The 25,566-nt window shown below is 45.0% G+C and overlaps 1 protein-coding gene across 3 annotated transcripts in view; it reads right to left on the reverse strand.

Annotated features, from left to right (window-relative positions):
• LOC135907729 (NCK-interacting protein with SH3 domain) overlaps window positions 1-25,566 on the reverse strand; it is an 80,202-nt gene that overhangs the window by 52,315 nt on the left and 2,321 nt on the right. For all 3 annotated transcript variants that reach the window (XM_065439461.1, XM_065439459.1, XM_065439462.1), the window contains exons 4-8: window positions 19,040-19,275; window positions 14,699-14,833; window positions 14,218-14,379; window positions 1,661-1,747; window positions 1,230-1,368 (exon numbers count right to left, since the gene is read on the reverse strand). In XM_065439461.1, the coding sequence (XP_065295533.1) occupies window positions 1,230-1,368; window positions 1,661-1,747; window positions 14,218-14,379; window positions 14,699-14,833; window positions 19,040-19,275 (759 nt within the window). The remainder of the gene's footprint in view (window positions 1-1,229; window positions 1,369-1,660; window positions 1,748-14,217; window positions 14,380-14,698; window positions 14,834-19,039; window positions 19,276-25,566) is intronic.

Here is a 25,566-nt window from a genome sequence, read left to right on the forward strand (position 1 = left end):
ACCATCTATACCAGAGGATGAAGACATTTTAAGGTTATCTATAAGATCGACTACGCCTTTTAAAGTGATAGTGATGGGTGCCATGTATTGGAAATCAAAATCGTGCGCCATGTTGCAGTGCGCCATGTTGAAGTGCGCTAAATCGCGCGCCATGTTGCATGGCGCGCAATTTATGATGTGCGTTTGCAAACAACCGCTTGTAATTCCATCATTTTACCATGTGCATCCGCAGAAGACGCTATTTATTATCTCGGCATGCCTTTGCTGCGGAAGCGAAATTTCTTTATATTGAAATTGCATACAAATGCACTTTGTTATACTGAGGTTCTAATTACACAGTGTTCTATGGACAAGAAGTTATGAAAAGTTTAATAATTCGTTATATCGACAATTTTGTTATATTGAAGTTCGTTATACTGCAGTTTAACTGTATATTAAGATGTCAGATGTGCACTGACAAACATAAAATTGGAGCAATAGTACTATGAATTTCATCAACACTGGCGAAAACATGAGCACTTATGTAGTGAGCTGGCTACATTGCTCAATGAGCCAAACTACCAGCCATACAGCAATCGTTCATACTTTCCAGAGTCCTTTGTGTATGCAAACAAACTGCTTACTTGTTCTTAATGTTATATTTGTGCAATTAATGAAGAATGCTTCATAACATGTAATGCAATGACAGAAGCTTGCTTGAGCTATGAATACTAGAATGTGAACATTGTTTTATATTAATTGTGGAAATGGCTGTTGATTATTCAAAAATTATTAGAAAAGCATTCAATATCTGATCCGACCTACTTCTGGTGCTATTCTATTTTTCTTCGTTTCAGTCTCAAAATTTGCTATTAGCACATTCCTGGATATAACGGAGGCATTCTTGGGCTGGATTTGACTTCGTTATAATGAGGTTCAACTGTATTCTCTCTCTGAATTAGGCTTTAGGCTTAGGAAGACAAACTTTTGCACATAGACCCGATGCTGGTCTATGACAATTCTTGTACCACCATCATATTAGCAACACAATGTGCTGTTTTGCAGCTCTCCATGCCTGACATGGTGATTAATGGGCTTTAATGGCACAAGGGCCAGTTCTGGCCAGAAAGTACCAAATGCATGGTGTAATAAGTTAACAATGGCAACATGCCTGACATGGTGTTTGAGGTACGGTGCAATTATGTAAGATATGAGTGGCTAGTAAGAGAGCAAAGATGCTGTTTTCTGACCATCAGTGTTTGATTGGAGGTCACGTGCCAGCTCCATAGGTAGTACTGAGTGTAACAGCAGTGAGACCACCTGTAGGTCCAGCTCGCACAGTGTCAGGAACACTCGCAGCATCCACACACGCAATGAGGCTCGTGGTTCCTGGAAACATCTGCCTGTCAGTTCAATTCAGCCACACAAACCAAAATACAGCAACAACGGTTCAATGGAGAAGGACTCAAGTCTCAGAACTACACACATCACACAAGCCCTGTCAAGCACCAAGCATAATCCATTAGCCAGCCAAATCTCACTGCTACTTGAAATCGAAGCACCTGTTAGTGCCTAGAATTTGCACAACAATGGCAAGCACTGCTTGGAAAAGTATTCCAGTTTAATCAAGGCTGTCACACGGCAGTACACATTCTGCAGACCTAGAAAACTGCATACTTGCCATTTGATAGTAAAGGGCTAGTGTTGAGACACAGTCATATTCATCGGCTTGCACAACTGATCGGGAGACTCGAGGATCAGCATCAACCTGCACAAAATGAAAACATTAGAACTAGCAAAAGCTTCACACCAGGCAGCTTGGTTGAGAATAGCATAAAACAGAACAAAATTTGTTTTGCTGCAATGGCAAGACCTACACAAAGGATGCATAGAAAAGCACAATAGACAGTTTCAGTTTAACGTTAGCGCAATAAAGGGATTTACGGAACTAGCGTTACCGTAACCATAACTAAATAACACTCGTTGCACTGCCGTGAAGCTACACCTCAAGGCAAGGTTCTCTGCCATTCAGTTTCGTCATCTCCTAGGGAGCCCCACCCTCTCCCCACTCCTGCCTGTTGAAGCTCCCTTCTTCCCTCTTTGATGGTCACCAATTTTCCTTCTCTTTACAGGTAGCCATACTGCATTTAATAAGTGAATAGCACACGCGGCACTGGAAAACTCGTACGTGACCTGTCCTCAGTGGCGGCGAGCCAAATCACTGGTGGGATTTTCGGCTGGGTCGCGTTTTCTCCGTCGCCATTGCCCATGCGAGGGGTTCTCTGTCTGCGCTGTCGTGTGAGTGCTAGCCGCGAAGTGCTCCGAATCACGTCGCATATCACGTGACTGATTCGTCCGCGATAACATCCGCGTGTGTGAATCCACCTTTGACAGTATTGTTGAAAGATTCGGGAACCGAGCCGTTGGCTGAAGATAAGACATGGACGAGTCGTGCATCCGCGAGTGGAGAGTGCTTTGGTGAAAATTTGACCGGTGTTGTATCCAGTTACTTTCGCGGATTACACGCGAGTATATATATATTTTTCTTTCCGGGCTGTTGTAATTGTGGGAGCAGGTTATACACACAAAGATATGGTATGCCATTGCACCTATCTCCTGACTTCACTGATCGGCGGCGCTGGCATCTCGGAGATTTCTCTCGTTAGGCCTTGATGCATTTGAAACAAGGAGCAATCTCAATAATTCCAAAAGGTTATTCATAATACTCTGTCGTCGAAGTGGCCCGAGACTAAGTGAAAGCTGTTTACACAGCCATTTGCTACGAATGAAGTAAATTCTAAAAAAGCAACAACAAATTGAGTTCAAAGCGGCCGACCTGGATTGCCACCATGTTTTACGTAAACTACATAAACCCCACAAATACGCTAACATTAAATGTGAGAAATAGCATACGTATGTTAAACGCTATGGGTTGTTTAGTGTTCTGCATGTGCACATTTTAATCCTTCTATTACGCTAAACATGCTAAACTAAAGCTGTCTGATGACACGAATGAGTATCAACTGCTATATATATATATATATATATATATATATCACATACCTGCCTTGTTTTAGGAGTCTATCATAAAATGCCCAATTTTTCAGAGCCTAACTTTCTGGACCCACTTTATCATTGAAATTTACACCGAGCACCGCCACCCAATTGATAAGACAAATTTATATGGCAACCAAAATCTTGGCTGCTGTTACATAAGTATTTTGTGAACTTAATGAAAATAAAACTTAATTCTGGGATTTTACATGCCAAAACCACGATTTGATTATGAGGCCCGCCGTAGTGAGGGCTTCCAGATTAATTTTGGCCACCTGGGGTGCCCACAATGCATGGTACACGGAGCACTCTTGCATTTCTCCCCCATTGAAATGTGTCCAGGTTTAATCTTGCAGCCTAGTGCTTAGCAGCGCAACGCCACAGCCACTAAGCCACCAAGTGGGTCATAAACTTCATTAATATTTATGTTTGTTATTCAGTAAAACGTCGTTAAACCGTACCCCCTTAAACAGTAGTTCCTTTTTAAAAGTAGTGAAGTCAAATCCCCAACTCAGCGGCCATTGAACATAATTTGTTTTGACCCGCATAAACCATACCAGCTTACTGCGTTCGCATCGGTTAAAGGGACACTAAAGGTTACCAGAAACTCAAGTTAAAGTGGTAGAGCAATGTTCTAGAATGTCTAAGGCGTCAATTTAATCGCGAACAGAGCTTTAGTAACCGAGAAATTGAGGTAAATGCATGACACGATTTGAGACCCCCCAGCGACATTCTGGTACTAGCCCGATGACGAAAGGACTCCTCATAATTTGTGTTACTAATACTCAACTACTCGTATTAAAAATATCATTTCATTCGATTATAAGACGGAAAAAATGCTACTTGTCTACGTCTATTCGATTCTAAGAAAAAATAACATTTTGACGTTACCCTTCAGTAATATGGGTGTTTGAAAGGTTTCGTTTTCGCTCGACTCTGCGCGCTCGACTCTGCGCCGCGCACGCTTAGGAGTTTCAGTACTTTCGTTATCGCGTCGTGCTGTGAGGGTTCTGCTGGCTCGCGAAACTTTCATTTGGAACAAGCAGTGAGAATGCCACGTCCATGTGATGTCGTGGGAAGCCCTCGTTGCTTTCCCGCTCCGGAGAGCCGGTGTTGAGGCCGCCGTCGTAGTACGCAACGACGCCGGCAGTGCGAGCCCTCAGCAGCAGGTCGCGCTCGTCGGTGCTCAAATCGCTGAAGTTGAGCCCACCATCGCGAGCCAATCTGTTGGTGTCAGGGTCCATTGCGACGAGTGTCGAAGTTTGCATCATAGAATGAAGTACCAGCTTATGGGCGTCTTGCGCTGGAGTTTGAGGTATAGTAGCGGCGCCTGGTGGCGGTGCGGGAAACGACATCTGGGTCATGCCAGCTTGGGTCGTATTGAGCCCTGGCTGTGGCGAAGCACGTTTCTAGGCCGAGTTTTGCGTCGATTTGCACTTTTTTATGCCCTGTTGCGAGTGCGAAAAGGCTCACAGACCATGCCGACCACGCTGCGAGCTCGCTGCAGCCTATAGTTTAACGAAAACGGACTCTCCGTGTGCCGTGGGATGTAATGTGGGACGTAATTCGTTTCTCCTTCCGCTAGCTACAGTGTCTAGAATTGTACTAGCCACCATACTCCCGCTTTCGCTCTGCTGTCGACTCTATCTTGGCTCTGTTTCTGGCCGCGCGTTTGCGTTTTGCGCAGAAAAGCCGTAGCGCCGTCTGCAAACGCCGTTCTACTCACCGATGGCGCAACGTCACTATGAGACAATGATGTCAGTACTCCTCGATCGGAGCGCGGGCGATTTGAACTGCGCTAGAGGTATGCGGACGCTTCAGAACGCATTTTCTCTTAAAATAAGTCTCTCCTTGGCACGAAACAAGCGTTTCGAGGTTTCTGTGATGGTATTTCAACAGTCCACATTGACTTAATAGTAACCTTTAGTGTCCCTTTAACACGTAGTGTTTTTACTTTTCGTCATGCAAACACGGTAGTACAGTAGAATCTCGGTGATACGAACCCGGCTGATACGAATTTCAGTGCGATACAAATTTGTAAAATTCCCCCGCCCAAAAGCATTTTGTACAATGGGCCAAAATTCGGATGTTCCGAACACTTTTCTGCGTCGTGCCGGGTGATACGAACTTCGGTACCACGACCGTCGAGCCGCTACCGACGCAGCGGGCGCCAGTGCCGGTTTGGGATTCCGCGGCAGCAGGGAAGCTGACAAGGCAAGCGAAGCTTTCTCTCTCAATAGTTTTTGGGGGCGGCCTCTTTGCCTTTTTCTTTCTACTTTGTTGTTGCCCGAGGCTAGCGCTGCTGCTTATTGGTCCGTTCGCCCTGCGAACCAGCCAACCCAACCGGTCGGGCGCAATTTGTCCTCTCCACATTTCTCGCGGCCCTGCGCGCCTGTTCCGCCGGTCTTTCCGCTACAGCCAGTGCACAGATTGTCACACCAGCTGCAGCTCCCGCTTCTTTGTTCCCTCGTGCCCAACGACTACGAAGTGCAGCGTGTTGTTTGCGTGTATTGTTTTACGAGCATTGATCGCGTCAGCCCGAAAGGTACTGCAATCAGTACGATGTCGTGAAAGCGGAAGGCGGTGTCCTTGAAGGACAAACTGGATATTTTGAAGAAGGTGGACGAAGAGTCCAAGAAAAGGCGCATTGACATGGCCAAGGAATTAGGCCTGCCAATTTTTACGCTGTCTACGATCGTCGGTCAGCGCGACCAAATTATGCGGAATGTGCAGCACTTCGGCGTAAACTCCAAAGAAGCGAAGACTGCTCACCATGTAAAGTTAGAAGTTCTCCTAACATGGTTTAAAGAGGTCACCGCGGCCGGCGTCAACATTGACGGAAAAGTTCTGCGTGAGAAGGCTGCGGACATCACACTCACGCTTGGAATTGAAAATTTTCTGGCCTCTGGTGGCTGGATTCACCGATTTAAGGCACGACATGACCTCTCCTACAAAACCGTATGCGGCGAAGGGAAAAAGGTAGACGCCTCCGTCGTTGAAGATTGGATGGCAGCCACGCTGCAGTCTTTAACATCGCGGGATATGATGCTCCCGATGTTTTTAACATTCACGAGGCAGGGCTGTTTAACAATATTCAGCCCGAAAAGAGTCTCTGCTGCAAGGGCGAAGCCTGCCAGGGAGGACAAAAAAGTAAGCAGCGTGTGACAGTTTTATTTTGATGCGACGCTGACGGGTCAGAAAAAACGAAACTGACCGTCATTGTAAAATACCAAAAGCCTTGATGCTTCAAGGCAGCCAGTCATTTGCCCTGCACATATAGAGCCAATAAAAAGGCGTGGATGACGTCGCCTCTGTTTGTGGAGTTCGTCACATACTTGGACCATAGGATGTCATGCAAGAACAGAAAGATTGTTTTGTTGCTGGACCAGTGTGCGGCGCATCCAAAGCACACGACGTTACAGAGCATCAAAGTGGTATTCCTGCCCCCGAATGCTACTAGTCATTTGCAGCAACTGGATGCTGGCATTATCAGAAACGTAAAGCACCACTTCAAAGGTTTATTGGTGCGCCGCCTCCTTGCGAAGATTGACCGTAAGGACACAAATATGCAGATTAGCCTTTTGGACGCTATGCATTTTATTGCAGTGGCCTGGGAGCACGTCTCCCCTGCAACCATTGCGAATTGTTTCGCAAAGCGTGGGATTTTTAAATCCACGGTGGCCACCACCTCGCAAGTGCCAGATCCAATTCTGGTTGATGTCTGGAACCAGCATGACGTTGACTGCAGTGCTGACGATTTCATCACCGTGGACGACGATCTCGTTCCCTGTGGTCTGCGCACAGTGGAAGACATCGTGGAGGATGTATCGTCGCAGCCTGGAATTTCGACCAGTGACAATGAAGAAGACGAGTGCGAAAAAGGTGATGACCAACCACCGTCGGCAGCCGAAACTATGCACGCTCTCGATATTCTGCGGCGTGCTGTGACATGCGAGACTGTGCGTGAGAACACTACAGCCCAGTTCTTCAGCTTCGAAAATTCTCTGCTGGCTGACCTCGCGGAGAAGAAGACTCAGAAGGACATACGTGACTTCTTTCCACGTAAATAAATGTTTTTTTTTTGTGCGTGTCTCATGGTTTCGGAACGGATATTGCTCATTTTTTGGTGATAGGAAATGTCTGGTAATACGAATATTTTTGCCTCCCCTTGAGATTCATATCACCGAGATTCTACTGTACGCCGTCTCCATTGGGTGGCCTGGCAGAACAACAAGCCTCAGTGATCACAACGGCCTCCAAGCGCTTTGTGCGTGAAGTCACATCAACATCAGCATCATCTTGGCGCCGTGCAAGCAAGGACTCGCATTATTGCTGAAGCTCGGATACAAAAAGACGCCTGGTGCTCAGCAGAGAAGAACAATTAGACATCGTTCGTGCTATCGAATGTGACATCAAGAAGCCAGCGCTGGCACGCGACATGGGTCTACTGTTGACTACGGTGTGTGGCATTTGTAATGCGAAGTTGCTCCGCAGAGCTGCTGCGACCGCGAAGAGATGTCGGCTATGAGGTTCAACTTTTCACTATCATTGCCTTTGTTGTTGCCGAAGTGTCACCTAGCGACAGTGATGAGGACGACATGGGAAGCGACAGCACGGGTGATTCAGGCCCGACAGTGGCAGAAGCTGTGCGTTACGTCTGCCTCATGAATGCAATCGTCACGACGAGAACAGCACCTCGCAATGAAAAAGGCGCTTGCAACTGCTGCAACGCTACCGTGCCCGTGCATGGAGAATGTGCAACGCCAATGAGGAATCTGCCATGTGAGTGTTTGATGAGAAAAGGGGGCTGGCCGAAAAGCTGGCTCACAGCTTCAGCAAGTTTGAGGCCACGGTCATTGCTGTTAGGCCGCTGCAGCATCAAACGAAAATAACACTTTTGTCATGCGAAGTGAATAAATACTGCATGTCTTTTTCCCCTTTCATTGCACTCCGAGTTTCGTTTTTGACAGGTAAGTGTGCGATCTTGCGCTATTTCGGTTGAGCAGTACTACTGTTTAGTATATTTACTTTTTCTGAGCTCTGGCCAACTACGGCTTAACAATTTCACAGTACATATAATTCTAGCAACAACTACAAAGCACACTGACTATTCGCAGTGCCCCTACAGAACAAAGTGTGAATTAAAAAAAAAAACACTTTTGGATCAATGCGATGGTTCCTACATAGTGAACACCTTGAGTAATAAAACAATTTTCAGTTATCTTTCAAGAAAATTTAGTGTTTGTTTGGCTTCAACTGTAACATACTTCAAATATTAAGGTTGGCAGCTCTGAATAATAAAGTGAATCCTATCAGACACATAAAGGTGATGACAAAAGTAACACACACACTGTAAAGAATGAAGGAAAAACAGAAGAGAAAGCAAACTGTCCCCCCCCCCCCAAAAAAAAGTATGAAGAGGCATCAGAAGGCTAATTCATGGGCACATGTGCACATGCAGTGCCCCACTGCTACTTTCTCTCATACGCAGTGCGACTGCGACTTCCTTTCCTGTCAACAAGACTGATATTTCACTTGCTGCCCAAATCTGTCTAAATATGTATTAAAAGCTTCTATGAAACCTCTCTCGATCTGTCTAGGGTGTTTTAACAATCAGGGTGGTGCATTCAAGAGTGTGTTCAGGAGTTGTAACACTTGTAATGATTGACCAGATTACTTGTGACTTACAGTTGTTAGCATTTGCAGCTGTACTCATGGCATTCCATCAGCACACTTTCTGTCTGGCCAATGTTGCAGCCACAAAAAGGCAGAATAATTACTTCCTCTTCACAATCTACAAACTTTGAGATAAGTTTTTGATTGCATGGGTTATCTTTTGCATTCTTACCTGTTAATTCTTGAACAAGCCAATCAATATTAACCCTTTCGCTGTCACGGACGTACCGGTACGTCATCGCGCTTCCCCCCCACAGTGTCACTGACGTACCGGTACGTTCTCTATCGTGCGTTCAAAATTTCGCGCCCGAGCGCAAAGCTGGCGCTCCTGGATTGGCCACGCTATCTGTTGACTCTTTCTACAAGTTCGTATATTCGCCCCGACCTGTGTTACTCCATGTATTGAAGAGTATGGCGCGACTGCCACTCCCCACTTTCTCTTTGCTGAGTGACGCGGTGTCTCCGTGTTCGCTGTATCATGCGTCGCGCGCGTGTGGTTATGGGTTCAAGGGTTGTTCTGCCATCTCCGCTGGTTTGAAGGTTTTTATTTTTCTTCTGTTGGTGTGCCTGCTACGGCGCGTCAAGTTCAGGCGCACGTGCCGTTGCCTCTCCGAAAAGGGTGACTCGTTGCTGCTTTCGCTCTCTCGCCGCACCCTCGCTTCCGGCTTGCAGCAGTAAACGTAAAGCCCTTCGAACTTTGTTTAGCCTTTTTCCATCTCCCTCTGTATTCTTGACCACGCAACGTCCCATTGCTCTCCGTTGTGCGGGCGACCGAAAGCGCATCCTCCCTGCGCGCGCTTACTTTCGGATAGCTCAGCGCGCGGGACCTTCGTCTGCTCATTGGAACAGTGGCTCAATTCCGATTCAGAATACGAGCCGAGCTCAGATTCGAACTCGGACAAAGTCGCATGCGAGGAAGAGGGATCCGCATCGTCAGATTCGGATGTTGAACGGATATTATAGTCAGGCTGCTGATGATGATGATGCTTACTAACAACAGCTGCAGAACACTGAAATGTGCATATTGCATTGACTATGTTATTTGTATACCAATCATAATCAAAAATAAATTGCTATGTTCATTCCCTGTTATGCTCGTTCCCTGAAACCAAGCCGACACTGGGGGTGCGTCACGGCCAGAAAGGTCCGACAGCGAAAGGGTTAAATAATAAGAACTACATGTCCCTCAACAATCTTTATAAATCAGTGATGTAACAAAGTATGTGTGGCATGATTATCGGTGGCATACAGTGGCCAGGTACTGCCTATGGAAATCAATGTATGTTGCACAAATGTATGTGCACAGGCGGAAAGTATGACAGGACAAGCCATAGGGCATTGGGATACGAATTTCATGATGACGTCGATGCTGATGTGCTTCCCTCTGACAGACTATCGATTGTAGAAGCAACAAATGAACCAAACATAAACCCGGTATGTTGTGTGATACACCTCCATGCATCACACCGATACCAAGCAATGGAAGATGATGTGGTGCGCGCTTGGGAAAGGGAGGTGCAACCTATACATGTGTAATTTTCTAAATAAAAGTTGTTTTTTCTTTTAAATATTTAGATTCAAATTTATGGGTGAGTCATTTACATGGATGTAGCCCTTACTGGACTATAAGATATAAAGGTTTACAGCATGTGGTTCAGCAGATTTGGACAGTGCAGGGTGTCTACCAAGTTGACATTTCCAAATTCCCTGAGTTTTCCAAGTTTTCTCTGGGTGCCTTCGCACAATTCCTTGAGTGATGCAGAACTATTTTATGTCAAGACAGCCTGAAACCATATCGCCCGATGCTGTCACTCTCTAATAAGCATATGAAAAAAAAAGAACGATTTAATCTAATTTGAATACTAAGGAGTAGTGCTTATGTGCTTATGTTATTAAAAAAGAGAATAGAAGAGAGGGGTTAAAAAATGCACAGCAGATAAAATGTCTTCGAAAAAAACTGCAAATGGAGTCGGACATTCTCAAATCAGAACAAAAAGGAGATGCATACAGAAGCAAATATTTTCGAATACGAACTACCGTAAAAACCGGACTATAGGTCGGACCGGAATATAGGTCGATCCCCCAACTAACGAATTCTCAAAATGAAAAAAATATTTTTCAATGGCAAAAGTACCGAAACACATGACACCCTTACGTGAAACAAATGCGACTCAGGGGGTTGCACAATGATGACAGTATTTGTTTAAAAGCTGCTCGCATGTGCACCTGGCCAAGTTTTTAGCGGTATCGCGCGACCATCGACCCGCGTGCTTGTCAGCACCGTATTAACGGCGCTGAGCAGCGAAACAAACGAGATACGCGCATGTGTACACATGCCCTTACTTTCGCTATTTCGCCGCTCCGTGCCGTGATGACAAGGTGCTGACAAACACGCGGGTCGATGGTCGCGCGATACTGTTAAAAATTCGTCAGGTGTACAGTACACAGAAGGGCACGAAGTGCGCAAGCGCTACTCCGAATCAGAGCAACGCCTTTGATCAGAGTGGGATGACGAGCGCTCCTCGCTGCCCAGTCCACCGGCGCGTGCGATCTCAACCGCTTTCAAACGGATGCATTCGGCAGTCACAGGCAGCGATCTTACACGCAGCTCTCGGACGGACTCCGCAACCTTGCCTTCCAGTTCTGCAGTCCGCTGCGATACGGCACGAAATGACGTTTTCTTTTGGTTGCTGCAAGCTGTAATACGTTGCTTTTGCCTCCGCCACTACCGAATGCTCTTTTCGGATACTTCAAGTTCGCGCTGTGCCGCCAGGTTGCCGTGGGCTTCCGCGTACTCAATCGCCTTTTTCTTGAAGGCGACCGTGAATTGACGTCGGCTTCCGCTCATTTTGAAACAAAATGAAAATGCAGCCTTTAATTAATATAACTTTGCGACAATGGAAACGCAAAATGCCGGTGCCACAACGTCGCCACGCCGCCATAGACGCCGCGCTGCTGCTGATGGCAGCTGTTTACTTCATCCGCCCATTGTTGCAAGACTTCAGTAGTTTTTCCGCCAATGTCCGGTATATAAGTCGAGGGTCGACTTTTCGCGATGTTTTTTTGAAAAAAAGTTCGACCTATATTCCGGTTTTTACGGTATTTCTATCAACTGATAGCAAGCTCAGTGGTATGAAGCCCGAACTTTGTCACAATTGAGATTCTCTCTCAATAGCTCGTAAGTCAACCTCAACTGTCCTGACATACTCGCAGCCTGGGCACGACACCTTAGTGCTATGTTTCACTGCTTTAAAGAGTTTACTTTGGTTTGGATGAGGGACACCTACATCTCGTCATCAGCCAACACTGTTTTTTGAGCTCAAGCTCCTTCAAAACGGCGGCAGCACGCTTCCATTCCCGTTCATTCCTGAATGCGTAGGTCCTTTCTGTTCTTGTCCTCCTTCCGCCACTTGTTCGCCCCACGAACAATTTGAAGCGTCTTCTTGGTCAGTTGCACAGTCCATGTCCAATTTTTCGAACTCCCTAGGGGTCGCGAAAATGTCCGAAAAATCGGCGAGTGGGAAAAAATAAATGCATGTCATTTACTGCGCTTAGGGGCTTCAAACCACCACAGGCACATTCAATAACGCTCTGAAGGCCTGTAGGTGCGTGGGTGCATAATTAACCCTTTCGCTGTCATGGACGTACCGGTACGTCATCGCGCTCCCGCCCCACAGTGTCACTGACGTACCGGTACGTTCTCTATTGTGCGTTCAAAATTTCGCGCCTGAGCGCAAAGCTGGCGCTCCTGGATCGGCCACGCGATCTGTTGACTCTTTCTACAAGTTCGTATATTCGCCTCGACCTGTGTTAGTCCATGTATTGAAGAGTACGGTGCGACTGCCACTCCCCACTTTCTCTTTGCTGAGTGGCGCGGTGGCTCGGCGTTCGCTGGATCATGCGTCGCGCGCGTGAAGTTACGGGTTCAAGGGTTGTTCAGCCATCTCCGCTGGTTTGAAGGTTTTTATTTTTCTTCTGTTGGTGTGCCTGCTACGGCGCGTCAAGTTCAGGCGCAGGTGCTGTTGCCTCTCCGAAAAGGGTGACCCGATTGCTGCTTTCGCTCTCTCGCCGCACCCTCGCTTCCGACTTGCAGCAGTAAACGTAAAGCTCTTTGAACTTTGTTTTAGCCTTTTTCCATCTCCCTCTGTCTTCTTAATCACGCGACGTCACATTTCTCTCCGTTGTGCGGACGACTGAAAGCGCATCCTCCCTGCGCGCGGTTATTTTCGGATGGCTCAGCGCGCGGGACCTTCGTCTGCTCATTGGAGCGGTGGCTCAATTCCGATTCAGATTATGAGCCGAGCTTGGATTCGGACTCGGACAGAGTCGCATGCGAGGAAGAGGGTTCCGCATCGACAGATTCGGATGTTAAACGAAGTTTAATTTTTTTTCAGGCTGATGATGATGATGATGCTTACTAACAGCAGCTGCAGAACACTGAAATGTGCATATTGCATTGACTATGTTACTTGTATACCAATTATAATCAAAAATAAATTGCTATGTTCATTCCCTGTTATGCTCGTTCCCTGAAACCAAGCCGACACTGCGGGTGCGTCACGGCCAGAAAGGTCCGACAGCGAAAGGGTTAAGGAATACATACTGTGTCCCGCGGCAATAGGCCCTTCCCACGCTTGTTATGCTTCACTGCAATACTTTTGTGTATGCTTCACCAAGTAACATTTCTGTACCGAGGCGAAGCTGACTTTTGGGAACCGGCATTATGCAACACACTGTGCTTTCCAAGCTTCTAGGCCAATCGCGAGGACCACAAAGAGTCCGTGCCATTGCTGACAGCAGCGAGTTCTTGCATCAGAAAATTTCAGACGTTCTGATACATTGACTCTATGGGGTGCGTGGTGGCGGTGCCATGAAGCCGTCCAAATTATCGGGAATCTGGGAAGTCTGTCGTTGACTGAACACTGGCAACTCCTCCAGCCGACGACAGGGCATCAAAGACGATTCATTACGATTTCTGTCTGTACTCGAGCCAGCATTACCGCGACTTTCAACCCTTTCAATAAAATTAAAGCCAATTTTCCCTGATAGAGGCACAAATTCCCTGATTTTTTGCTGAGTTTTTCCAGACTACTCAAAATCCTTGAGAATTCCTGGTATTCCCGTTTGGTAGACACCCTACAGTGCAAAGCATGCAGTCAGTCTTATTGACAGGAAGCAAAAATTATCAAAACAGATAGCAGTGCCAGAACAAAAAATTCATGTTTCAATGAATTAAGTCTTGTGTTTGCTGTTTGTCTGGCCTACTTGCACTCTACCCTGATTTCACATAATGTTTTATGATCTTTTATGTACAGCATCCATCCCTGCCTTTCAGCAATGAATGCAATTTCCCCTTTAGTTGTCCTTTAGTGCATGTCCATGTAGTTGCTGCCATTGCAGTACAGCCCATTAGAATCATAAGTATGCAAACCTGCCGAGGTAACATATTATTGAAGAAAGTAAACATGACTAACAAAAAGTGGCTTGCTACTAGTGTGCAAAGCTTACCAAGATGGTGTACAGCTCTTCTAGAAGACCCAGGATGAGTGCTTCATCCTCATGAATTGGCCAACTGCGCTGCTGGTCATCATTTTTACAGTTCCATAGCCTTCGAAAAATAAGCTGGAGCCTATCTCCATCCTGGCTGGCCACCAAGGGTTTTTCACACTCCTGTGGTAGGTAAGGTAGCAGCATTATCACACAGGCCTCAGCTCAAGGGAATAAAAAAGGCAATTACAGCAAGCCTATGCATGGCTGCAACACCTTTAGCATGTTTCTGTTGGCCTGCAAAGCTACCACAGCTCAACCCAACAATGCTATTCATAGTAAGGTTCGTTACAGTGCAACACAACACACCAACTGGCCCAACTTGCAGTCTTGATCAACAATGCTAACCTAGGATAAGAAACAGATGCCAAATTTATTCACTCAGCACTGCCTGGTTAGTTCAAGCACCAAAATGAGAAGCTATAGGAAAAAGAGTAGAGACCTCAGCCTTGAGTACACTGTCCAGAAGAGCTTCCCAAGGGCAGGATGAGTCTGGCAAGGATGTGGAAAGGCAGCGAAGCACAGCCAATACGGCCACTCGTGAAAGGCTATGGCTCAGCTGTGTCTGGCTTCGAACCTGTAAGCACACAAACATAACACTACGAAGGTTACCCTGCCATCAAAAGTGACTGGACACAGATCCTTTTATTGCTAATTGTAAGTAAGGCATCCTTGCAATCTAGCAGCAGTACAAGAACACCAGGCTCCATAAGATGCATCTAAAAATATGCTTGAAGAATTGCATGTTATAGAAAATCAGTGGATAATTTGTAACAAGGACTTAAAGGGGCCCTGAACCACGTTTTATCGAAGAGGAGAAATGCACCTGAAGTCAAAATAGACTATCTTAGAAATACTTTGCTGCGAAAAGTACTTCAATGTGTTCCGCAGAAGCGGAGTTATTGGCAATTAAACACAGCCATCCCGGTGCCTCCACTTCTTCAATACATTACATTACGAAGGCTACGGCAGAGCGGGGCATGCTTATAATGCTCAGCCTTCTAAATGTCACTGCGGCGTGCAGTTCAAATTTGATTTTGGATGTTAACATACATGCCACTGCTTCCTATTTTGACGCCCAAGATGCGCCAATTGTAAGCCAAACACGGTTGTCCTCAGCGAGCCGCAGTGCACTTAGCCAATGGACTGGTTGCGGCACATCGCAGCGGCCATGGTATCTACACTATGCAGCGGACCGCAGAGTTTGCTTTGTGCACGACAGAGCTTGAGTGCACGCTCGTGCTCATATGCTACAGTTTGACAACGCTATGTGATGCAGACTGCCTTTGTCCTTCCCCAGCTTAAGTGACGGATAGTAGCCACAACCAAATTGTGCATTTTTGAAGTGCTATCAATTAGTCTGGCAAGGCGTCTAACCATGAGAGGCCAGGAGTGAGCGTGCTGACAAGCGTACGTGTGGTTCAAAATCAAGTTTTGCGTGGTCCGAGTCAAGTTGGGTGTTCAAAACAAGTCTAAATTAGCAAGACCCACCGGCTACGACACCAATAAGCAAGGTGTCCAAAGTTTAACTCCTACACGGGCGGCCGACGCCAAGCATGAGCAGACGACATTCGGCTTCTTTTGGAAGTACGTAACTAAATTATCAAAATTCAAAAGCACATTTTGGCTTACTTCAGCCTGCTTATTGAACTTCGCCAATGAATATATATACACAGTAACAGTAGGAAGAAGCACACTGATCTAAACACCTTTCTTGACTGACGTCAACTATTGGCCGATAGCAGCTACATTTGGGAATCCGCTTTATTACAAAATACAGCGTCCAGAAGAGAACGAGGAGTTGGTTTCCGTTGCAAAGAGCGAGCGTTTGAGAGAAAGGTGACTTCGTGCTGTGCTCGAGAGCTCCATGCACTGCGTACAACAGCAACACTTGGCAGAAATGTTCACAGCAGCGTATGCTATCCACAGACTGTTTTTTGACCAAGCCTGAGGGGTGGTTGGTTCAGGACCCCTTTAATATAAATCCCTTAACTGATGATGCTGATTGTAAGAAAAAAAATGAAGAATCTAGTTGTAGGACATCTGAACTATCTTCTATGCTGCTGTTTACAAACACACTGTATTGATAAAAATATAAGCTAGTTATTTTTGTGTGTGTGCATGTGTGCGTATGTGTGTGTGGATGGTTCTGCACAACGATGTAGCAAATCGTGCATAGAGCTCTGCCCATAGGCCACAGCTACAGTTTGCACTTAAAGTGTAATGTTTCTTTATTGCTTTTTGCCTCCCATAACAAGGATAATCAAAAGTCTCTTGTTATGGTATGTCCGAGCAAATTCGAGCAAATTCGACATTTAGCTCAGCTTGGAATATATGGCATTGGTTGATTTAGGCTGTACAGCTAAGATGTATAGAAGATGGCTGCTTAGAGTTACAAAAGATACATCCTACCACAAAAGCTACAGAAATTCTGAAAATTGTCTACTAATGCGTTAGCATTGTTTGGCTCGGCTGTGACTTCGTTTTTGCTTAGTTTTTCTTTCTTGCTTTTCCTACCTTATGCGTGTCTACTCATGGCCTTTCCAGTGGTAAAGAATGCTTAGGCTCTAGTACACAAATGTCCGATTTTTCTCGCCGCATCGCCGGGCACGAGCGCGCTTCGACATAGCAGAGCAGTCGAAAGGGAATGCCAGCTGCCACAGTAGCATGTGAGGGGAGAGTGCATCCCTGCGATGCCATGTCACCCTCGCTGTCGCTCTCACAAGCCTGTGCTGTGCGTGCATTCCTTGTCCACGCAAGCTCTTGCCTGCATTCTAACTGTGCCTCGGTAAGGCCCAATGAAAACACGCCAAGCATCTCAACGTACTCGCTTGCATGTGAGGTGTTCATAACTCGAATGATGCTCAGCAGCGTTCAATTGGACATTGGGCCACCCTAATATCTGTAGTTGGCCCATCCCCAAATTTAACTTGGTCTACCTGCAGATTTCAAGTTGGCCCACTCCCAAATGCAAGGTTAGAAGCTTGGGTGAGTTGGTCATAGTTCATAACGGCAGTAGTATGTAGTGTACCTTTTTCAGTGTTATTTCCATTTGCTGTGCATATTAAATCATGCTCATCTGCAAATAAAGATCAGTTGAAAGTTAGCGCTCTTTAATATGTCGTTTTTCCTACACTCGCATGCCACGCACTACTACCGTTTGAACCTAAATTCAATATGGGCCATCTTCAAGTTTCAGGTTTGCCCAACCCGTAATTTAAGTTGGCCCATCTCCAGATTTCAACTTGGCCCACGTTCAAATTTCAAACTGCACCCTTCCCAAATTTAATTTTGCCCATGGGTGTGTTCCAATTCTGGCCAACATCGGAGACAGTCTACGTAGACAGCTAAATAACAGGCAAGACAGCTTCGAGGCTGTGTAATGAAATGCGTTTCTAGCTGTCTGGAAGACGTATGGAAGATGCTTCTGCAACGTGACACCACCTCGCAGCGACAAGAAAAAGTGGAGAAAAGCACATATTATTTCTGTATTTTAAGTCCTTGCACCTGCAAACCTATGAAAACAATGTAGCTTACATTAAGGGTGTATGATAGTATGCCTGTGTTTTCTTGTGCGCAGACGACCTTCCTGTCGGCTTTCTAAGTGTCCTGCTCAGCCGCCATCTTGTTTGGACCCCTGCATCGTTTTTGCCTTCAATGCTGTCTTTGCAAGACATCGTTGTGAGAATTGAAACGAGACTTAAGATGGATGCTGTCCACTTAGCTGCCTACTTTGCTGTCTATGGCGAATATTGGAACACAGCCCATGTCCAAATTTCAAGTTGGCCTACCCCACATTTCAAGTTGGCCCACTTGTAAATTTCAAGTTGACCCAACCCCTACTTTAAGCTTCCCCATGCGTTTTCTAAGAAGCCCTATGTATCTCTATGGGTATTCTCTATTGTCAACAATGTCTACTTTTTTGCAACAGGCTGTGCTTGAGGTAACACACTAAAATAACTTATTCATGTTGTACTCTTAATCGTATTCATGTTGAATCTTATGGCGTTTTTCACTGGTCGATTCGGAGCAGGATTTCTTGCTCCGTGGCAACGAATCCGAATTTCACTGGTCGATCTGGAGCGGGTTCGCGCGTTCCACTGGTCGTTTCGGATCAACTCGCTCCGCGCCGGATCGCTCTCACTTGCTCCGCCTCCGAGGCGCGGATTCGGGCGGAAATAGCTCGCGTCACTTCCGTCTTCAAGCGAAATCGGTACCGGTTGGTACGCACAACTTTGTGTTGCTTCGCAAAATGGCTGCGTTCGTTGCTGCTGCAGATCTCGCGTTTAGCGATGAGAGCTCGGACGACAGCGATTACTAGGTGACGCAGGTGCTGTACGAAGCCTTCTATGCACGTTGTCCATGCATAATCCTTGCGGGCGCGACATGGAAATGACGGACTCTGCGATTGCCGTGGTCAAATTACGCACGGGGGACGGTGAGTTTGGTTGCCGTGGAAACGTACAGAGCAGAAGTCGGGCATGGTTTCCGGAACCGGTTTGTGCGACGTGCACGTAGACTTCCTGTGTGATCCCCCACGGAGCGCTTTTGCGCTCCGCTGGCCGATTCGGATTCGCGAAACCCGAGCGCTCACTCGAGGATTTCGGCGGCCGCTCCAGATCGACCAGTGAAAAACGCCATTAATGTTAGAGATGCTTGATCATGTTACCATTTGCTCTTAAACGACGCTTCGCGAGTCTATGAGTGAACAACGCCACAAGTCATGGGTGAAAGGTTTGATGGACAAGATCATTCATTCTGCTTATTAGTTTGAACAGTTTACCTGTTCAATCAGCTCGGCAGCTAGGGTTGGCAGGTGGGGATCCTCTACAGCAGCAGTTAATGAGGCAGATCGCTTGCTTGGCTGGGACCGTGGACTTGGTTCCAAAGAACAAAGGTCAGCACCAGCAAGATTTTCAGAGATCCAGTCTGAGTTGATGCGCGAGTATTCTTCCTGTAGAAAGTCACTAGGTGACTGGTGGCCCAAAGCAGTCTCTCGTGGTGTGTCCCGCAGTGGCCCTATCAGCAGGAGAATAACACCAACTATTTTAGTGCTATTTACACACCTTATTTCAAAATAAATAAAAGCTGTCTCTCACTGAGAGGACAGTGAGAGCATGTCTTTTAGACGAGATAAAGCTTTTGAATTTTGAGGGAAAAACAATTATTGAATGCATAATTTTCTGACAGGAATAATCATAATTTATCATTCCTGGCAGCACAAAACACAAACTTATAACAGCTAGAACATTCCTGCAACTATTTTCCACCCCATCATGACCTTCAATAGCACAAAGGCACAAGCTCTTGTATCACGTCTTCAGTAACAGTCATATGCCATGAAAGCTGCAGTGCTATGCAATGAAACAAACTAGCAAACAAATGCCTGTATCAGACGCAAGCACCATGTAAAAATAAGAACAAATGAAGCTATTTGACCAAAAATGTCACAGACCTGCATGGCACATGCAGCACAGTCACAGCGTAAGCTGGAGGAGCGGATTCATAGGAGCTCCACTTTAGGCACCACGCACTACAGGGTCTCTGCAGCGAAGTCTCTTCGTATTGTTTTCACAAGAACTATCTGAACTGGCTGCCCTGCGTCGACGGCGAGCTGCGGCTTGTGCTGCTCTCTGCACAGCAGTCTGCCGAGCCCGACGTTGCCTGGTTTCAGCCACGTGACTAGCTCTACGATTCACTTCTTCAGCAGCAGTTCATACCTTGCGAGGTGGTGCCATAACGCGTACCAAAGAGTAAACAAAGGTATTCAGACTATATGGTATATGGTACACATGTCACATCCCTTGGCCAGTGGCACGATATGTTACTGTTGTTGATGATGATAATGGTTTACTGGCATCCCGTTCGAAATAGGGTGGTGACAAATAGTCACCTAGCCTGCTTGAGTTGACCAGGTCTAGCTACCCGCAGCATGCTACCGCTACATGTCGGGCACCTGGTGCAATACAACGCAACTGCAATGCAAAGTGTGCACATATCAACACTACAATGTGCGCATGTCACATCGCCTGACAAATGGCACGATATAATGCTAATGATTTATTGGCATTCCCTTTGAAACGTGGTGCTGAAAAACGTCACCTAGCCTGCTAGATTTAATCAAGGATGCTATATATGTTTTTCATTCTAACATTTTTGTATACATCTCCTTAATCATCTTTTTGTTCCTCAAACCTTCTCTATCAACTTTCTACCACTACCTATGCAAATGCTATATGGTGTGCCAGCTGGTGTAATAATATGCAACTGCAGTACAAAGTGTGTATGTATTGATGCAATGCGGCGCACATCTCATATTGCATGACAAGTGGCACGATACAATGTTAATGAAGATGATTTATTGGCATTTCTTTGAAACAGGACGGTGACAAAGAGCCACCTAGCCTGCTTGATTTAATCAGGTATGCTGTATATTTTTTCATTATAGCAATTGTTTTATACCTTTTTTTTCCTTAAACCTTCCCTAACTACCTTTTACCGCTACTTGTGCATCTGCTACATGGCATGCCACCTGATGTAATAATATGCAACTGCAATGCAACATGAGCACGTAATGATGGTATGCAGTGCACATGTCACATCGTGTGTCTCCTCACCCGCTAGGACACGTTTACAGGGCATGCTTGTGCTGCAATCTAGCAAGTGCTGGCATGGCTCAATGGTAGAGTAGTTGACTCCCTCGCAGCCCGCACAGGTGCGATTATGGCGAGAGCTGGGCATTTTTTTTCCTCATTCCCGGCGATAGCTGTGACGGACACCAGCGGTACTGGCGGACACCATCACCCGCCAGAACGGCTACTGGAATGAGCCCATAATAGCTTACGGTATAACACGCAAATCCCTGAGCAAGAACTCGGCCTATTACATGCAAATTAACAGTAACCACAGTTAGTAGTCACTTCCTGCAACCATATAAGATGCAGGATCAACCATATCCAACTTTCGATAAGGTGAAATTAGATCACCATTCATTTGGCATTCTTTTATGAATAGGAAAAGAAAGCAATGGTAGAGATGAAGTCTTCACTGCTCATTAAATATTAGTGCTGCATGCACCATTATTTGCATGCACGTATGAGGTTTACAGCACACAAAAACCAACCAACACACACATACAAAGAGCTGACGATATGATAACACATTACAAGCAATGCAAACTAAGAGACAGCAACACAAGGACTAAAGCACTGAGCAATAAATAAGTTTACAAATTTCAAGGATGACAATGGCACAAGAAAGACATCCATTAAGGATAGAATACAAACGTCTTCACCAAAGTCTTGCTTGTGCCCCGGTGTTAAATCCATTCAACAAACAATCCAGCAACACATTTCCTTAACCCTTGTAACTACTAATCCCGAGCTGTACTTGTACTAGTTATTTGTACCAATACCGCCAAAGACGAGCCGTAATTGTCCAAGCAACAGATGCTTCTGCTTTGCTTGCTAGAGGTGAGTAGTGCGTGCCAAACCAGTTTGTATCACAAATTTAGTTTCAGCACTTGAAGATATTCTTATATGCTTTTGATTCCTTTGGTTATCATCTGTTCAGGTAATTACACTCAAGCCTTACATGTCTGCTGAGGGAAAGATTTTTTTTTTTTTTGAAGCAGATGTCTTTCATTGATATTTGAGACAAGTATAAGAGAAACAATTCATTTATATATTTTTCAAACACGGATATAACAAACAATTATTTTTTGGAATAAAAAAATAATTGGTACATTTAGTACACTTCCTTGAAAAAAACTTCGGAGTTAAAAGGTGAAGTTTCAAAAATACAATTCTCAATATTCCATGGAAGCCTACATTGTCAAGATCCAACTCCTGCACTTAAGAAAAGTTTAGCATTCTAAGGATGATGGTGTACAGCATTTGATTACCACTGGTAAGATTACATTTCGAAGTTTCACATCCTTAAGCTGCACAGTGGGCTATAAGAGATTAATCAGTGGAAGACTTCAGATTAATTTTCATTATTTTGACAAGATGATTTTGCAGTCTGTTCCCATCAGTATGCGGTCATCCCTGCTGCTGGGAATAAAATCCCACGACCTTGTGCTCAGCTGCAGAATATCACAGTCACAAAGCCACCGCAACAAATAGATTACCACAACTGTTTTGCTTGGGTATGACAGTCAATATTTGGCATACAAGGTGGTTGAAAGACCAAACAAATGATTAGTGTTACGTCTTGGTTGGTTAGCTTTAGAGAAGTAACAGTTGTAGCATAAATCATGAAAGCTATACTAAACTTGACTAAGGGTGCCACAGAACTATCCAGAAAAGTTGTCCACCTGAAAGTAGTATTAAGTTACCAAGAAAAGCCCATGTAGGTTTTCTTACAAGGTTCCTTTCAATTCCGAGGACCCTTGCAGCTTTGGGTAACTTTCAGGTGGATAACATTTCTTCCATGAAATTTCCTCCATACTGAGGATTCCTACAGAACCCATTTGCTTTATTCAGAGATGTGGAGGTTAGAAAAAGTAACCCACATAGTTTTACAACAATACTGTGCTATAAAAATACCACAATGCATGCCTTGAGACAAAAATTCATTAACAAGGAAAGGAGCTTTGCTTTCACAGTTAAACTCAAGGCATATTAAGCCTTCTGTACATATTAACTTTCCCGGAAGATGATTGGTAGACCGATTCTAAAGGATAATAGTTTTAGAATAGCGTTTGTTGCCTTATGTATGTTAAACGTAATCCCCTTTACGGGTCATTACGGTGCGCGTCCTTTCAAGACTTTTAGTTTGACCATACGGGAATGCAAACGTAAGGAAGAGGTTATAAAACCGGGTGCCATCTGGTGCCTCATGCCAAGCGTATCTAAGCTAAGATAATCCATTAGCAACCATCCTGTTGTTGCTATGCTGATGCATTTCATTAGGCTTATGGGCGCCGGAATTGCCGAACTATCCGACATTGGACGTGCCATGCGCTAACTAATGTTTCAGGTGAGTTCAGAGAAAGCAAAAACTCATTTCAATAGTTAGTGGCAATCAATGCGAGTCAAAGCGCAGCCATCATGAGAATTCACGCTGAAGCAAAGTCATGGGTGCCGTCATTATTTCTTGGCGTCTGGAAACATTACGAACATTAAATTGGCCAAATAACGTATACTATCACAGCACACGTAAACCACAGGAGCCCAATAATGTCCGGAGCATGCGCAGTGAGGAGTGCACTATTTCGTTACGTACGTAATGCATTTACGTTTGGTTGTAAACGCTATTCTAAAGCTGTCTATTCTCAGAACAAGCTGCTTAAGACAGTGTAAGACACATTAAGCAAATATTGGCAAAACTAAGAAATTTTAGCAAAACAAATTTTTGATAATCTGAACCATGTTGACATTGGAAGTGAAGTTTTTCAGATGCTTCTTCCACAAAGCCCTGCTGCACTGCCTAATGGCACTGTAAAAATGACACTCAACAGTGCACTTCATGCCACATTTTTGGTTTTGGGTAGAACAGAATGCAAGACACACTAAGCCAGAATGCATCTTTCCCTTCTGCTTGTGCTGAAATGTGAATACTGTAGAATTTAATGCATAGAAATCTTTTTCTCACGTCTGCCCTTTGCAAAGTAAGGAAACTGCTGTGCTAAGTATGTAAGTGGTGCATAAGAATTTGCAAATAAATCTTTGCCACTTCTGAGTATAGCTAGTCACTAAATTTTGGACTGCAAACAGTTACTGCAAAACATGTCCACTTGTTTACCGTTAAGCAACTTTCAGATGCATCCCCTCTAAAAGGACGCTACCAGTGTTTAACATCAGTGGAAACTTGGGGGGAGGGATGCACTCTCACCTGACCATCAAATTTGGATCGCCGCGGAGAGAGAGAGAGATCAGCGCCAGATAAGTGCGAAATATTACCAGCACACTTGGCCATAAACAGACGCACATGAATTGAGGCAGCTGACAATAAACTGGATGGATACATAGAAAGCACTCCATTTGGGACAGGTTTGAATAAATTACTTGAACCACATTGTCACATTGCTTCAATAAAGAAACAATACCGAAGGTTTATGTAGGTTTTCCTGTGTCCTGCAGATGTACGTCACAATTTTTATAACAGAAGGCTGAGAGAAAGTGACGAAACAAGCTTCTGCGGTTACAGGCATGAGATGAAGTCTATTTCAATGCAAAAGCAGTTTTCACTGTTATGAACATGTAGCAAAATGTGCACTGCACAAACACGCCAATGTTTGAACTCTGAAGAGGTTTTTCCATTATAAAGCACTGACTGACAGTACGCTAACGTGACTGAAGTGACTCAAACACCAACAAAATTTGCACATCTTATGAACTACTGCTGTACACACATGCATGCATGCACAAAGAAACAGCCCATGTATGCATGGCAGCTCTCCTTAAGCACATTCAGACTTCAAGCACTGGATGCGATCAATAGATATTTACATAGTATGTAAAGGCATATGATCAGTGGCTACATGTTTTGCTCTGACATGATTTAAGCAACGTCTGCAGGCCAAGTACTGTATGCATTGCGACTGGCTGCAACTTAATGGTCACCTACAGATGTGTTTTAGGGCACATACACACTTCCCATCAGTCATAATGAGCAACTTGCACAACTTAGTTCCACTAACCATTTGCTACAGTGCAAAAAGGTTGCTTCAGATGAGACTGTGCTGGCATAATTGTTCTCTAACCTTATCGTCCACCTGCTTATGGCGATATATTCAGGTAGTGTTAAGTCAAAAGACATTGCACATTCCACATGACCATCCTACATGAGCATTGTATACTGTGATTGCTGATTTTATTTGACTGTAGCCATCAGCTAGGTTAACTTTTGCAGGCAGCACGTGTCATTCTGTAATGGTTCAGTATAATCAGCTGTGGTACCACATCTTAACTTTTGTACATTCTTCAGAAGCTCATTTCGATACCTATAGATTATTGTATCTAACATTTGTTAGCACAGTAGCAGTGAATCTTTTGGATGCTCGTTGACTTTGCACAAACTGCATTTAGGTGCAAAATGTAATATTACTCATGAATAGAGGTTGCAAGCACAACTAGGTACTTTCAGCTACCTGTGTAGGCGATTTCAAATGGCCGGCAGAAATTCATTAATGGCAAAACTTTGGGGTCACCATGCTTGTCAACAAAATGACAGATTTTATGACATGTGAAGTCAAATGCTACTTTTGTAACATGGCTATATAACAACTGTACCTATACTGCATCTCACAAGTCTCACAAGTCATTTGCAGCACTGCAGAGGCTGCAGGACTACTAAGCCACTAGG

Source organism: Dermacentor albipictus, chromosome 1 (assembly GCF_038994185.2).
Source record: "Dermacentor albipictus isolate Rhodes 1998 colony chromosome 1, USDA_Dalb.pri_finalv2, whole genome shotgun sequence".
NCBI lineage: Eukaryota > Metazoa > Arthropoda > Arachnida > Ixodida > Ixodidae > Dermacentor > Dermacentor albipictus.